The sequence below is a fragment of the Podarcis filfolensis genome, assembly GCF_964270895.1.
Source record: "Podarcis filfolensis genome assembly, chromosome: 2".
In the NCBI taxonomy this organism is placed as follows: domain Eukaryota; kingdom Metazoa; phylum Chordata; class Lepidosauria; order Squamata; family Lacertidae; genus Podarcis; species Podarcis filfolensis.
The window spans coordinates 76,554,945-76,571,437 of record NC_139605.1 but is presented as its reverse complement, the minus strand read 5'-3'; the positions used below and the strand labels follow the sequence as shown (position 1 = coordinate 76,571,437).

The following is a 16,493-nucleotide window of genomic DNA, read 5'->3' as shown; positions in this document are numbered from 1 at the left end:
GCAGCATTTCAAAATAATCCAGCAGTATTCTTTGCATGTACTCTGTGGTCTCACAAGTAAACTATTATTAGAAAGACCCCAAAACCAGCAAAATTGATATGCGCACATTACTACTATATTGTATCTGACACACAGCCAACCACACAGAAGGCAACTATAAGATAATATTTGTTAGAACAGTGGTACCTCTGGTTACGTACTTAATTTGTTCCGGAGGTCCGTTCTTAACCTGAAACTGTTGTTAACCTGAAGCAGCACTTTAGCTAATGGGGCCTCCTGCTGCTGCAGCGCCACCGCCGTGTGATTTCTTTTCTCATCCTGAAGCAAAGTTCTTAACCCAAGGTACTATTTCTGGGTTAGCGGAGTCTGTAACCTGAAGCGTATGTAACCTGAAGCATATGTATCCCGAGGTACCACTGTACTGTTGCTGCCCTTCCCCCTCAATAATGGTCCTACCAACTTTAATGGAGAACATCAGTAGTCTTACCTTTATCTGGTTCACAGCTGTAAGCTGCAGGACAACTGAGGTAAGCTACCTCACAGAAGAAATTAAGTTTTGTACTTTTTCAGTCTTATAGGCTGGTCAAGCTGTTCTGACCTGAAAGCGTCTTCTGCGAAAAGACCCTTGGGTCAATTGAAGTTGATCTCCAGTATCTGAGAGAGAGGTTCACACTTGCTTTATGTGAAGAGATGAGCAACCACAACCCTTCTCCTAGTTTTCAGTTGAAATATAGGAGAAAAATGCAGCTAAAAATACACACACTAATGTTATTTTTCCATGTGAGCAATTAACACAGTTGCCAGCGGACCTTTCTACTGTTGTAAACAGAGAAGAGAGGGCTCCATGAGCAAAGGGAAAGGCTAAAACTGGATTGCAACCCCAGCTGCACTGTCTGCCAAAGGTCTCTCAGCCAAGCCAAGTCCCTCTGCCCATGCAGCATTCCCACAAGGTAATAGAAAGCTTTGGCAAAAGATGGCCAGCAGTGCCTGGCTCATGTTGATGTTAATTCACAAATGAAAGATTTCAAGCTGCTATAATGGTGGGGAAAGGGAGGAGAGTTGATAGGCTCCTCCAAATAATGTTTTGGAGCATTCATCCACATTCGCTTGCATAAAGCTTTTGCAGAGGTTAGACCAGGCTTCCTCAACCTTGGCCCTCCAGATGTTTTTGGCCTACAACTCCCATGATCTCTAGCTAGCAGGACCAGTGGTAAGGGATGATGGGAACTGTAGTCTCAAAACATCTGGCGGGCCGAGGTTGAGGAAGCCTGGGTTACACTATGTGTGGTCTTCACTGAGAATTTCTTCTGATTTGTTTGTTATATGACAATGAGCTCTCATATTGATTTCTTCTGCTGTGTTTAGATGTCTTGTTAATCATTTGTTCACACCACACTTTTCAATGCATTTTTCAATGCTTTCTGAACCACAAAGCATCTGTTTGTTCATTATTATTATTCTAAAGTGGATTTGTTGTGCTACAGACAGAGGCACTTTAAACCACTTAAACTGCACAAACTGAAATTTCCAGTATGTGCTTGAAACTCTCCTGAAAAACACTGGTGGTATGGCGGTAACCAAAGACTAGGTATCTGATATTTACAATTAGCTTAAGCATGGAGGAAGAGTTCCTTTTTGCACCTGACAACAACTATGCAAAAAAGGCTGCTTGATAACTAGTGTTCTGATTAGAGAACAAGCAAAGCAGTGTGGGAAAACAGGATGCTGGACCTGATAGGCTTTTAGTCTGTTCCAGCAGTACTGTTCTCATGTCCTTATGAGCAGCTTGGCAGGGTGAGGATATATGTGGCACCCATACATATCTAGATCAGCCACCACAGATCCTCATTATAGCTAAACAGTGGCAAAAGTTCCCTCCAGTTTTGTACCACCAAGCAAACAGTGAATCCTAGCCAAAGGAAACTCTTTTGAAGAGCTCAAACAAGAGGAGGAAATACTCTGGCAAGATAACTCCTTATTACCACACTGCACTGTTTTAGTTATATAGCTTTCACTGCTGCTGCTAGGGAAGGTTAAACACAGAAAAGGAAGTCCACCCAGTTTTCAAGCCGTATTAATAAGTTCCATGCAGCTTTCCACACGGTCTGTGCCAAAAATCCACGGATGTTACATAAGAACGCTAAGTGCCCTGTATTTATTTTTCTTTGTTTTTCCAGATCTGGAATGAGCTCATATTGTTGGCTAGAAAAGAAGTGTTAGCTTTGAATCAGGAGGTCCCCCAAAGTTCAAAAATGTGTTTTAAATGGATTTTTAAAAAAATGCTTTTCTTTTCTGGGTTAGGAAGCAAAATCACCTACCTTGTCCTGAAAATAGAAAACAACAAGGAGAAGGATTTGAACCAGCTGAAAAATCACATAAAAATGTAGCAAAAATGGGAAATATTTGACAACAAATTCAATATATTTTTTAAATAAAAAAGACAAGGGGCAGCCAGGGGCTAGAAGGCCTCAATGGATGCTGTTCTACAGGAAGCCTGCATTTTCAAATTTGCCCTGGCTTGCAGACACATTTTTCAAGCACCTTATCTTTCCCTCTCCTCACATGCAAAAGCCAACTGATCTTGTGTTATGAAATACAACTGGTGATGAGCTGTTGGTAAAATATGCATGCAAGTTATGCATTTGAGTAATACTTTTGTTTCCTTGGCACACACACACTTAACTTTCATTAGTGATCCCCTTGCCACTTCATTTCACAATAATACTCCTACCTACATCAACTAAGCTATGAACTACAGACATGTTCTAGGAGTCTGTTCAGCACCTGGGCATGTAACCGCCTGGAAACCCCATGTACACACAGACTTGAGTTCCATGATGGAAGTAAGGCAGAATATAAAAGAAGAATAAAATAACAAACAACACCCCTTGGTACTTTATCCTGTGAACTGACCTGAGATCTTGTAATGAAGGGTGGTATGGAAGTCTAATAAATAATAAATATTATTATTAATAATAATAATAACAACAATAATAATACATCCCTCCATTTGGCGAACTATGTAGTGATTCCTATTCTCTCCTACTTCTACTTTTCCAATTCCTCATCCACAAGAGCACCCCTCCTCCTATTCCATGACTACTAAGCTTGCTCAGGAGTCTTTAATGACAGAAATTGTCAACAGCTTTTTGAAAGTCCAAGTAATTTCCCTATTTGCCTCTTTTTTGATACACAAAAAAGGAACCACCCAGCCTAGTTTAATCTAGGCCTTTCCTTTTTGCGTATCTGCGTGTGAGTGAATGTGCTCTGTGTGAATGCTGACTTTCTTGGCATGTCCACCAACACATTAATGCGATGATTAAAGACATTCCTACTTACTTTGCCTGTCTCCATATTCATTCACCAATTTTGAAACAGTGGATTTCTACTAATTATCAGTCTACAGTTCCACTCATCTTTTCTACTACATTTCTTCAAGTGTCATAGCCATGAAAAATCAGCAGAAATGTTCTGGCACCACCTAGAAGGTGCAGCACAGCTATGATAAAGAAGGTTGTACTTATCACTGCACAAAGAATGTGAAATACGCTTTCTCATTCAGTCATAGAGTTACAATGCAGGAAGGAAACTAAGCATGTTTGTTAAAGCAACAGATGATTTCTAAGATATTTAAAGGCTAATGGTAGCCTTAATAGGAGGCCTGTAGTATTTTGATGGTTTTCAGCAACTCCAGAAAATCTTGATGAAGGAGGTCTAAGAAATAGCTTCAACACTGAACAGATTATGCAGATAAAGAGGCTGGACTTTAGCGTACCTCATAATGTTTCAGTTGATAAATTTTTACAGTCCATACACAGGCGTTAGGCTTTTCCAGAAGGTGGAACTCTATTTTTTTATGCATACCATTTGTAAATTACTCAGTTGTTGCACAGAAACCACACATCTTTCACCAGAAGTGTAACGTCTATGCAGGCAAATGTGGTTGACATCTGTCCATCTCAAGGGACAGTGGAGTGTGCCTCCAGGGGTGAAGGCAAACCCCTGCATTAGAGGCACCAAAGTGACCTTTCTGGGGCTAAAGCCTAGGTGGTGTGTATGGAAATCTTAGGTAGCCCAGACGACAAGACTCGGCCCCCTCTTGGCCTCACTGATGTGATCCAATGGAAAACACCAGCATTTGGCACCAGCTTGGCTGCAGGAGTTGCCGGAAAGAGGTGTACAAGCTACCATCCCACCATCTTAGCCACTCCAGATTTGGGTAGGGTTTATGCAAATAGTGTTGGGGCACCATCCAGAGCAGATTCTGGGTGCACAGAGCAAATCCCACTGACAGAATGGAATGCAGCTGGTGCAGCACTAGATAAAACCATTTAGGATTGGAGTTTTATCAGAAATGCCACTCTGCATACATAGGCTCCTGATAGTTAATATGGTTTTAAACAGCGTCAAATTGCAAAGCTCCCATATTTGTGCCTTATTGCAGTGACCATCATCCACAACAACTGAGAATGAATAGCTCCAGGGGATGTCTGAAGCAGTTTCCCCATTTCTCGCTCACTCATTGCAAAAGCCTTAGGCTTACAATAACACCACAAAAAATACCACAAAAAGCAGCTAACAGACAACCTCCATGAAAAAGAAGATAGCAGCTCAGGCCATAAAAAGGGGACAGTTACTAAAAGCCTGAGAGAATTTGACAGACTTCACCTGCTGCCTCACTAGTTAAACAGGCAAAGGAGGAGAGTTCCATAATCTGAATACCACCAGTGAAAAGGCCCCCTATCCAGTAACCACACCCCTAGGCTGGAGCACCTGGAGAAGGTATTTCCTGGGAGGTAGGTTCATGTTGGAGAAGACATTCCTTTAGATAGCACAACTTTTCTCCATGGAGCCATTTTCTTGGGACTCTCTCATCAATTTCTGCTCCTCCTTTGCTGTCCCTAAGGACAGCTAAGAATGATCACCTTATTTGCTAGAACGCAAATAGACTTTAAAGGAAGGAGCGCAAACAGCTACAACACAGTTCCTTTTCTACAGAAAAACTACCTTTTCCATTCACTACCTGCATGAAAATTATCTCCTCCATTCATTGCATGTGAACTAGAGAAGATCACACTATTGTATCTTAATCAGACCAGTGGCGTAGCTAGCTGCTTGGGTGCCCAGGGTAGTACGTGTGCCATGCACAGGGGACGGGGCGATGTGCCCATGGGACAGGGCAAGGTGTGCTGGAATCCCAGTGCCCACATTCAGTGTTGCTTTTTCAAGCAACGTAGGGCCTGCAGGCAGTCCGAGCCACCGCGTCACTCCCAGGAGAGCTGCGTGGCTCAGGCATGCTGCAGGCCCTGTGGTAAGTGCTGCACCCGCGGTGTGGCTCCCAGTGCACCCCACCCCCACCCCTTCCTAGCTACACCTCTGAATCAAACTATGCATAACTTTCCTCCCAAGTCTAACATGTGGTAGGGTCATTCTTTGAAACAACTGCCTGGATAATCCATTAGTAGTAGCCCCTGTCCAATAGGTTCCATTCAGATTTCAGAATTATGCCTCAACCCTGATGGTATTCTCAGGATAACACCCTGTTGAAATACAGTCAGCACCTTTGCTGTACCAGAGCCCGTTGAATTTCAGAATTCACAGTAAACAGACTGATCTGTGCCTTACTTGAAGATAGTGGATATGGATTGATATAACTGCATTTATTTCTTAAATAAACATATGATTCAAGAGACAGACTCATTTGTAATCTTATAGAAAAAACACACTATGAAACACCCACTTTCCTGATTATACAAAATTGGTATAGTAACCATTTTTTGGTCTTTACGGCTGACAAACTAAGCAAAAAGCACACCTAGTCACTATCTCAGAGAACCTTGCCACCATTAATGCTCGTAAGAACTAAACCCTTTCCCTGTTCTGAGTGGCCACTTACATTAAGTTATGATAATCCATCTTGGCTCAAGTTCTCAACAATAGAGATCTATCAAAAGTGTTTATGTAATTTGTATAACTTTCCCACAGTTATTTTTGAATGGGGTGATGATTACTATGGAGGTACAAAGCATTCTTACTGCTTTGCCATAAAAATATTTTAAGGCAGTATCTAAGATTGTGAAAGAGGACACAGCTTCCCTTGAGTTGTCTGGCTAACATCAGGGAGAGAGCAAAAGTGAATTATTTTACCATTCACAGCTATGTGAAATATCTTCATAATTTTTTAAAAGAAACCTATTCGTTAAAAAAAATGCAAAAACTTATAACATTTTATTAGAAAGTGACAATTGGATGCACAATAAATGAGTTCTCAGATTTAGAAAGCTATTTCAACAACTGATTTATTTGAAGACTTTCTGTAAACATATAAATGCTAACGTGTTCTGTTGATTTAAGCATTTGCTTTCCTGTTAGTTTTTTAAAGCAGCACAAACTTGACCGGATGTGTTATTTACATTTCCCATGTCTTTTAAAGCATGTTTCACATACCACATAAGAGTTTCCTACTCCTATAGCAGTGAACTTTATTTGTGACTTTAGTATAGAAAAGGAAAAGCAACAATTGTGTGATAGCTCAGTTGGCAGAGCATAAGACTCTTAATTTCAAGGTTGTGGGTTCGAGCCCCACATTGGGCGAAAGATTCCTGCATTGCAGGGGGTTGAACTACTAGATGATCCTTGTGGTCCCTTCCAACTCTACAATTCTATGTTTCTAAGCCTTAGTAGCAGCAGCTGTAGTAGAAAGAAGTGGAAAACTGCTGCATTAAAAACTGATGCTTAGAAAACATGATTATGCACACACACACACACCCCACTGCTGATGGCGAGAAGTTTCTGGGGCAGCACTGCTTAGGTTGGCTTCCTTTGAAGGCGGCACTCAAGACTTAGGACATTTTTAAAATACTTCGTTTGTTGACAAAAAGAGTGTAAGTGGAAGCCAGCAAGCAACATGTGCACTCCTACACACCAAAGAGACACTCAACACCCAAGATGCTGCCAGCCTCCAGCTAACTCTTGGCGATTTCTGTTTCCAAAACTCCTTTTTTTGTCCTCATACCCACTCCACACCCACAGCACTTCATATAATTGCGCTCCTCCTAGCTGGGGTAGGAGGAAGGTTTGTCATCTTCAAAGTTCTCACTTGAGCATTTTGAACAGGAGAGCTATTAGTTCTCCAATGTATTTGTAAGATTTCATACCCGACCTTCACCATAAAATCCCAGGGCAGGTTATAAAAATAACAAGCACTTTCTCTAACAAAGGAATGCCCAGACAGCTACCAAAACGATCAAGCTTACAGCTTTATAGCTAATTTACAAGTGGCAAATTTTCTTTGTATCAGATGGGCTCTGATCTTGCTTTTCTTAACTACTAAGAAACTGCTCTCTCTAACACATTCCAAGGAAGACAAATATACTTTTATTTTTATTTAATGAAACTGTGTAAACACTCCTAAACCCTGTAACTTCCTGCAAGCTGTTGGAAGATTTCCTTAAGTATAGAAGAACCCATCTTTGTTTATACTCTAGGGCTGCAGCAACCATAAAAGCGAGGCCTGCCTTCTGAGGTTACAGGTTCCTTTGTCCAAAGCAGAGGAAATCTGGACTACCACAAATACAGTCACAGAACAGAGCCATTAAAAACTCTGAAGGAACACCTTACTTCGGAAATTCCTGATCTTACCTGAATTCAGCATTGACCCCAGAGAGAAAAGGCAGTTAAAGTTAAAGCTACGACAGAGGAAAAGTTGATTGTGCCACTCATTTATGAAGCAGCCTAGCTGTTGCAATCGCTATTATCATCTCCACATATTCAAGTGTCAGTCAATCCTGGAAATATCAGTTCACATTGGTCCACTATTTGCATGCATCTTTACAGCAAACCCCCAAAATTGTGGATGTGTCTTCCTGAATTGTCCTGAGTGTAAAAATTAGCAAATGAAGTAGCCATGAGACAAAGACTGGTAGATAGAATGTATACATAAATCCTTCCAGCCTTTGAACTAGATTCTTAAGTGGCACAGGCTTTGTCCCTCACAAGGTAGCACGAGCAATACACACACACACTTTTGGACTGACATAGCAGGCTGACAGCAAGGTCTACCCAGGAACAAAGACTGTTGTCATCACATGCCACTGTTTTCTGGAAGATCAGTGCACTTTATTCCAATATACACCAGTGACTGAATATGGTCAGATTGAGATCAAAAAGTAGCAACCTGTCATCTGTTGAATTTTAAGTCTCTCCAGAGTTGTCCAATATGAAAGCATGATCAGAAAATGTAAATCAAGTCAAGTTGTAGGGATTGGCACCAGCCAAGTACAGCAGAGGAGCTGGGATATATCCTACTTAATCTTCTTGAATTAAGACACCACTTGTACACCTTTTTGAAAGCAAAATCCTTTTAAGTTCACACTGATCAAGTTAGATGGTATATTGCTAAAGATTCATGCCCATTCTGCACTTTGTACTTCTGCATTTAAATATTTACTTCAGTTATCTTAAAGAAGGGTTAATTGATTCTTGCTGTTCCAGTTCTTTTTATGTAGTCTTTATTTATGCATTTTGAACAGTAAACACAGATAAACTAACTCAAAAGAACCCCTGTTCTTGCTCCCTTACTATTCATTCAATGTGTGTATATCATTCACACAGAGGTAAGTTATTTCACAAAACGTGTATATATTAAGATCAACTGTAGGTATTATATAATATCATGTTAATTGTTTCCACAGATTATGCCAGAAATTGCCAAGTGCTGAGGGCGGTGTCCTCATCCTGTTGTTTCTGATATGCTGAATAAAAATATACCATGTTTCCTCAAAATAGTCTTTGTTTGGTGTATTTTTGTTAGAGTCTTAAGTTGCTTAGATAGTTTTTCCATGAGTGCAGTGTTCTAGATCTTATTTTATCTTTCCTCAAGGGTCAAATCAGCAGCTACCTTCCAATTTTTAGCTAAAATTTGCCATCATTAAAAAGGGATTTACATTTGAACTGTAAAAAGAATAACTTTATCTATTACTAAACTCCAAAAACCTTGAACATTCTCACAGCTCCACTACATGTGCTAATAAGACTCCTCCAATATAATGGGTTGGATTGATGGTTTATTTTGTAGCCTCTGAGAGGTGAAAGATGCCACCAATGCAGTATCTTAATACAGTGGTACCTCGGGTTACATACGGTTCAGGTTACATACGCTTCAGGTTACAGACTCTGCTAACCCAGAAATAGTGCTTCAGGTTAAGAACAGAAATTGTGCTCCGGCGGCGTGGCGGCAGCAGGAGGCCCCATTAGCTAAAGTGGTGCTTCAGGTTAAGAACAGTTTCAGGTTAAGAACGGACCTCCAGAACGAATTAAGTACTTAACCCGAGGTACCACTGTATTTTCTTTTATCTTGTTGATAGAGGCTTAAATGGCCATTTCTCCCAAAGTTTATGCCATTTAGTTGGCTCAATATTACAGTTGAAATGTGATTCCCATAGTGCTTTTAAATACTCTTATCCGTCACTGAATTACAGAATAATTTTATAGCTATGTGATAGCAAAATAATATGCCTGGTCTAAAAAAAATTAATAAGAAGACAGACTTCTATCTCATGCCATTGATACCAATAATACCAATTTCCACATTTTGGCTCCAGTATTTGGTATCATTTGGAAAGAGATGTTGATCCCGCCTTCCTAGAAACAATGGTTGTTCCATATCAACAGGCACAAATGATTATACAAGATAAATCCAGCCACTTCCCACATAGGCCAGTTTCAAAGTGGTGCCATAAATAAATTACATTCTCTACCCTGCCACCAGTCTAAGCTAAGCCATTTTTCTTCCAAACACATTTTTGGCATTCTCCCGTTCCCAGCCAATAGAATATAAATCATTCATACTATGATAAGGCTCCCCTTTTTGGTGTGTTCTCCTCAGACCTGATGAATTGGCTAATGTCAAATTGAATCATACGAGCAGCAGCTTTAGCGGTACTGAACCAATCTAGATAACACCACATTGGGAAGAAATGCTAAAGGCTTTTAGTCAGATAGGAATGTGGGGTTGCCGCAAACTTTTACCAAAGGTAAGCAGTTATGAATAATTATGACCTTAGTTAAGTAGGCTGTAGGTACCATGCAAAGGGTAGATGAATGATCAGTTATTATACAAAGCAGACTATTCAAAGCCACTTACTTCTTTTGAAGTTGCGGGGTGTGTGTGTTAATGTTAAAAATACAAATCATGTTACAATCTATTGCTGCATGAAGCAGTTACAGAGAGTTGCACTTTTTGCATGCCAAAATAATGTTCAGAAATGCTATTCAATTATTCTATGGGAGTATCAAACAAAACCTTCAGATTTACATTCAACACGTGCTCATCAGTATAGGGAACCATAGTACTTGCAAACAAGTCGCGCATGCCAAATAGCATGAGCTCAAAAACCAACAACTCTACAGTTAAAATTATTCATCACATTTCTAAAGCCAGCTGCTTTACAATCTGGAGGAACATTTGGAGGAAGCAATTTTAAAAAATAAAATAACAGAAAGGCTCTAGAGCGGGGGTGGGGGCGGATGGACGGATGGGACGCCCAGGAAATTAGCAGTCTAATGTCTGCACCAGGTACAGTGGTAAACATCATTTTTGCTTGAATTATTAAACATATTGAACAAAGCACCTTGCTCACATAGAATCAGGATGGCTTCCACAAAGAGATACTGTGGCTTTTTCTTCCTTTAAAATTCTTTGAGGGTATCAACATACTAGTAGGGATGATTCTGTAGACTTAATGTACTTGTACTTCAGTTTTTTCATAAAGTTCCTTACCAAAGCTTCAAAGAAATTAACAGATAATAGAACATGACTCATTAATATAGATTCATAACTGCTCAAAGCACAGGAAATAGAGCGTAGGAATAAATGCAGTTTTTACAATTAAGACGAACAACAGCAGACACAAAATCATTCAGGAAAGTGAAGCCAAAGCAAATTGAAGAGGTCCCAAGAGGAGCTTAAAACTGTGCAAACAGGCAACAATGTAACATAAAATGCAATAGTCAGTCACATTGGAAAAACTTTATGAAATCCTTTAAAAATAATTCAAGTGAACACTTAGAAACATCTCTAACTAGAAATTAGGAGCGACTTTGGTAAAACTGCTATATTTAGAACAATTGTGCTATATCAGAACTGTCCTTTTAGGTAACTGAAAAATTATTAACAATGGATGCAAAACCCTAATTATCTCAATGACCCTTATAAGCAGTCACCTTATGTTGGCCACAGTCACCCCACTATTGCATGAATGGGGCTCAGACTGAACTAATAGTAGTTTGGTCACCTAGGAAGTTCATGCTTAAGACAATAATTGAACAATGCAATGGTTCTTACTAGATGAGGTGGCTTTCAGAAATAATTAGACAATTTAAATGAATGATAGACCCAACTATCAATTATAATAGCTCAAAATGGAACCTTAAGCTCAGAGACACTATACCTCTGATTACCAAATGCTGGGGACAAAGAACAGGGAAAGGCTATTGATATTATGTTCTTCTTTTAGTTTCCCAGAGATTTTGTTTAGCTGTTTATAAAACCCAAGTATTAAGTAAGTTGACCTCTGGTCTAAAGCAGTGAGGCAGTTTTATGAAATTTTGAATTTAACAGGTAACTTCTGCTGAAGAGTTCTGTGTAACCTGAAAGGTCACATTTGATCATGTTGAACATTAACAGGCACAAAGACATTCCATTTAGCTCACTCTGTCACCCCACCAAAGTAATTTGAACCTGTCATATTTATAAAGGAAAAGCTCCTGGATGTACCGTTCCAAAATATTGTCAGTGCTTATCTGTTTTTTAAAAGCTCATTTCCTTAAGGATCATGTTGAAGGAACATACATGAATATTGTTTGTTTTATCCAAGTAGGGATGCCAGGGGTCATGGCCAAATCTTATTATAAAACCACAGAAGAGGAGACATTTCCATGTAAAACTGGTCATTTTAGAAAACTACATCAAATTTACAAAAGTATAATATGTGAATCACATATTTCTATAACTCTCTCCCCCTGCTCCCCGTTCCAATATTTTAAAGTAATATTTAGACCAAAGGTTTCCTGTTTTCTAGTGCAAAGAGTTATTTTAATCACGTTTCCATGGACTTTTCAATATTGTTTGGATGTTTCAAAACAAGTAAAAACTTGACTTGTCCTCCCTGAACATTCTGTGCTCCTCCACCTGGCAGCTGATCCTTATTTAGGTGCCAGCTTCAGCAGTAAATCCAGGAGATGCCAAAAGATGAATATTTTGTGCATTATACCCTCTTACAATATAGATGCATGATTGTGTTGTGTTTGGAAGCCATCAGGGTTTTGCACAGTATGTACTTTGTATGCCCCGCTTATTATCTACACTTTGTGTTGAAATGTTCATTGGCCCATTAAACATCAATCAACATAGCTGATAAAATATCCCTCAAGAGTATTCCAAGTCACACTTATATGTGCACTCTCAATGATAAATTAGTTGCAACCAACACCTAGGATTTCCTGCTATTCCAACCTTGGAAATTATGTAGGTCCTCATTTGCAGAAGCTATCTTCTTTTAGAAAACTATGCTTTTGAATTATGGTGCTGGAGGAGACTCTTGAGAGTCTCATGGACTGCAAGAAGATCAACCCTATCCTTTCTGAAGGAAATCAGCCCTGAGTGCTCACTGGAAGGACAGATCCTAAAGCTGAGGCTCCAATATTTTGGCCACCTCATGAGAAGAGAAGACTCCCTGGAAAAGACCCTGATGTTGGGAAAGATGGAGGGCACAAGGAGAAGGGGACGGCAGAGGACGAGATGGTTGGACAGTGTTCTCGAAGCTACCAACGTGAGTTTGACCAAACTGCGGGAGGCAGTGGAAGACAGGAGTGCCTGGTATGCTCTGGTCCATGTGGTCATGAAGAGTCGGACACGACTAAACAACAACAATCTTCTTTATATTTGACTTTCTTCAGTAATGTTTTATTTGATGCTTTAATATGCAGTAAACCACTTTGAGATTTTTTCCCTTAAAAATTTAAAGCAGTAAGAAATGAAAGGAAGGAAGGATCTAGCCTTTCAAAGACACTGGGAAGTAAATCCAGCTCCTGGCTGGTATTTGGTTCCTGCTGTCACTTGAAGCCATCCTGTATTTATAGTGGTAACAAAGAAGGCAGCATCTTTCACTGTTTGCTTTTTATGTAGTTGTGTTGTTTTGTTGCTCCCCATTGTATAGAAAGTCCATGTCGAACCTTTAGAAATGCAGAAATCCCAATAAAGGTATTGCTTCTGGACACCTGCCAGTACAGAACTCAAAATGTATTACAAACATCTTTTAACATTCAAAAGAGATACCTCAACTGCATACTTAAATCCTCACACAACTTTACACTGGTATAAACACAGCAACCACCCTAACTAAAGAACTCAACACATTCGCAATGATGTTGGGCCTACAAGTAAACTTTGCAAAATCTGAGGCTATGTGCTTCAACCCCCACACACCCTGCATACCCAAAAGGAATTCACCAACATCACAAAGGTAAAACTCTGCCACACCAAATTCTGGTATCTAGGGGTTCAAATAACCAGAAGCCTCAACAAACTATACCTCCACAATTTCAAGCCCCTGTGGCAACAAATCAAGAGAGACTGAAGCAGCACAATCAGATGCCTTCATCGGCCCAAGTTTCAACAAAATATGTCTGTCCTGTAGCAGTAATGTAACTCTCCAATGGTTTGACTTCAGCCCTGAAGGCACACTCTTCCACTGCCTGCTGAAACAGATGGATGCCAACAATTGCAAACTTCAAATGGTGTAATTTTTACTACAGGCTGGGCTGGGGCTGTCTTGCTACAAAATTGCGTGTATGCATGAAGTCAGAAAAAAAGTTTATCCTGCCATCTGCAGCTGATTTTTTGGGGGGGGGGGATGAAGAAGCCTTTCATCTGGTTGTTCCCACAGCTCACAGCATAGTGCTGAGTGGACAGTCAGCTGGCAGGATGATGGTTTCTTTGGTTAAATCATTGTTGTAGTTTACGTCAAGCTCGGTAATTGAGTTAGAACAACACACTGGTTTCTGTTCCCATTTCTATTTTCAAGCAACTGTTTCTTCCATTAGAACTGAAACCACAACAGAGTCTCTTATGCCAGTTGTACTTCTTCACCGTTATATCATACTTTTGGAGCACTCTGAAGTTAACAGGGAAAAACTGGGAGAGCTCAGATTACAACACTTCCACCTACCAAGTAATAACAAGTGGCCTCTCAATCCTCCCTTTGCTTCTTCCTCCATTGGTGTACTATATACTTCCCATCTCAAGCAGTGAAGTACTACAGCATTTAGCACTGTGTTACACCACTGAACCTAGAGGCTTGTCAATCGGAAGGTCGCGGTTCAAATCCCCATGACGGAGTGACCTTCCATTGCTCGGTCCCTGCTCCTGCCAATCTAGCAGTTTGAAAGCACGCCAAAAAAAGTGCAAGTAGATAAATAGGTACCACTCCAGCGGGAAGGTAAACGGCGTTTCCGTGCGCTGCTCTGGTTTCACCAGGAGCGGCTTAGTCATGCTGGCCACATGTCCTGGAAAAACTGTCTGTGGACAAACATCAGCTCCCTCGGCCAGTAAAGCGAGATGAGCGCCACAACCCCAGAGTCGTTCACAGGGGTCCTTTACCTTTACCTTTTTCCTTTGGAGGAGAGATACTTTGTAATATTAATTACAAAAATAGAAACCCAACATAGTGGAAGAAAGCATACTTGTAAAGGAGGTGCAATAACTGCATCTCTCCCCCACAGAACACACCTTCCTCCTCCTAGCCAGTCAGCAACATACTCTCCACATAAAGCAAAATGAGGTAGGAATCAGATGAGCTATTCTTCTGTCTCTGTTCTGTACTGTCAGTTCTGATTTGCAGGGAGGGGAATCACATTATTAAATCCAGCAAGCAGAAAACTGACATGCGGGGGGGGGGGTGTCACTGGGTTAGAACCTCTCTCCTCTCATCCAACATTCAAAACCACAACGTTGTTTCATTTTTGCTAGTCACAAAATTCAGACCCCACCATACAAGTAGGTTTATCTTTAAGAAAAGATATCCTAATCATTAGCTCCCATTGAGGAACAGTCAACCTCTCAGCCTTATTCACATGCAGACAGACTCCTTACAGCAGCCTTCATTTCAAACAGAGCCTATGGCTATGTGTGAAACATTATGACACTAATTCAGAGTGGGGTTTTTTAACAGGATAGCTACTAGCAGCTTGTTTTATGGCAAAACTACCCTCCATACCAGCAATCTGCTTTCAAAAGTCAACAAACCCCAAACTGAAATTCAGCCATCTGGAGTTCCTTACACCCATTCAGCTGCATCCTATGTATACCCATTTATCACAACCAACAAAGATTCCTATTTCTAGAGATACCCACCCACAGTTATCTATAAATAATGAAGTAATCAAGTAGGTTGCACTAAAGCCCCAAGAATGCCCTTTCTTGGACCTCACCCCCTAAACTTCTGAAGATAATGGTGGAACTACCAAAAGGGCCTCCTCTGCCGATCTCAACACCTAAGAGGATCTTTATGGAATGCACAAAGGTTTATTCTTACCAATTTTGTATTACATCTGTTTTAAAACTACAGTAAGCAGAATACCTGCTAAATCTGAGGGTTTAAAGAACTAGTTATTTTATTAGCAGAACTGGGTACCTTGATAAATTACTGTGACTTAATAGTATGAAACTTAAAGGCTGATAAGAAAGAAGGACTGCAAGAATCAGTGCTAGTGAAAATGCAGCAATGGTGGTTTCAAGAATTTTTTTAAAAAGTTGTCCACATTGCCTATTCTCCTTTTAGTTCAGCATTCCAGGTTTTTTTTTAAATAAAAGCATTGCCATGTGAAGGCAAGAAGATTGTTATTTGCAGTTTCTAATCTCAGCTCTTGTATTTCAGTAGTGATTTGCAGTAGATGCTGCTACTTTGCTGCCCCCTTCTGGGGTAAGCACAGCATCTTTTCAACTGTCTCACTGACGCCTTTTTACAGATAACAAACCTTTGCGCAGAATTCCAAAACGGTGGTCCAGTAAGAACCAATGCCAGTACAGCTTCATTGGCCAAGTTGTACATAGCATTTAAAAGAAAATCTGGAAGATCCTCACTTTCTCCAGAACCACAGGTACAAGTGCTGTTCCTATCCCATATCTTATAATTCCTTTCAAAGATTCAGTTACAGATAGGTAGCCGTGTTGGTCTGCCATAGTCAAAACAAAAAAATTTTTTCCCTTCCAGTAGCACCTTAAAGACCAACTAAGTTAGTTCTTGGTATGAGCTTTCGTGTGCATGCACGATCTGAAGAAGTGTGCATGCACACGAAAGCTCATACCAAGAACTAACTTAGTTGGTCTTTAAGGTGCTACTGGAAGGAAAAAATTTTTTTTCCTTTCAAAGACTTATGCTTTCTGTTTGAAATCCAGGGACTCTAAAAGCTGTCTCTCAGCATATAGGCACTAA

The 16,493-nt window shown here is 40.2% G+C and overlaps 1 protein-coding gene across 3 annotated transcripts in view; it reads right to left on the bottom strand.

Moving 5' to 3' along the window:
- LOC310754720 (rho GTPase-activating protein 7-like) overlaps nucleotides 1-16,493 on the bottom strand; it is an 89,566-nt gene that overhangs the window by 38,681 nt on the left and 34,392 nt on the right. The window contains exon 1 of one of the 3 annotated variants that reach the window (XM_083596843.1): nucleotides 14,229-14,292. The exons of the other annotated variants lie outside the window; for them this stretch is intronic. Within the exon in view, the coding sequence (XP_083452969.1) occupies nucleotides 14,229-14,277 (49 nt within the window). The 5' untranslated portion in view covers nucleotides 14,278-14,292. Of the gene's footprint in view, nucleotides 1-14,228; nucleotides 14,293-16,493 lie in introns of those variants that run through there. 3 annotated transcript variants of the gene reach the window in all.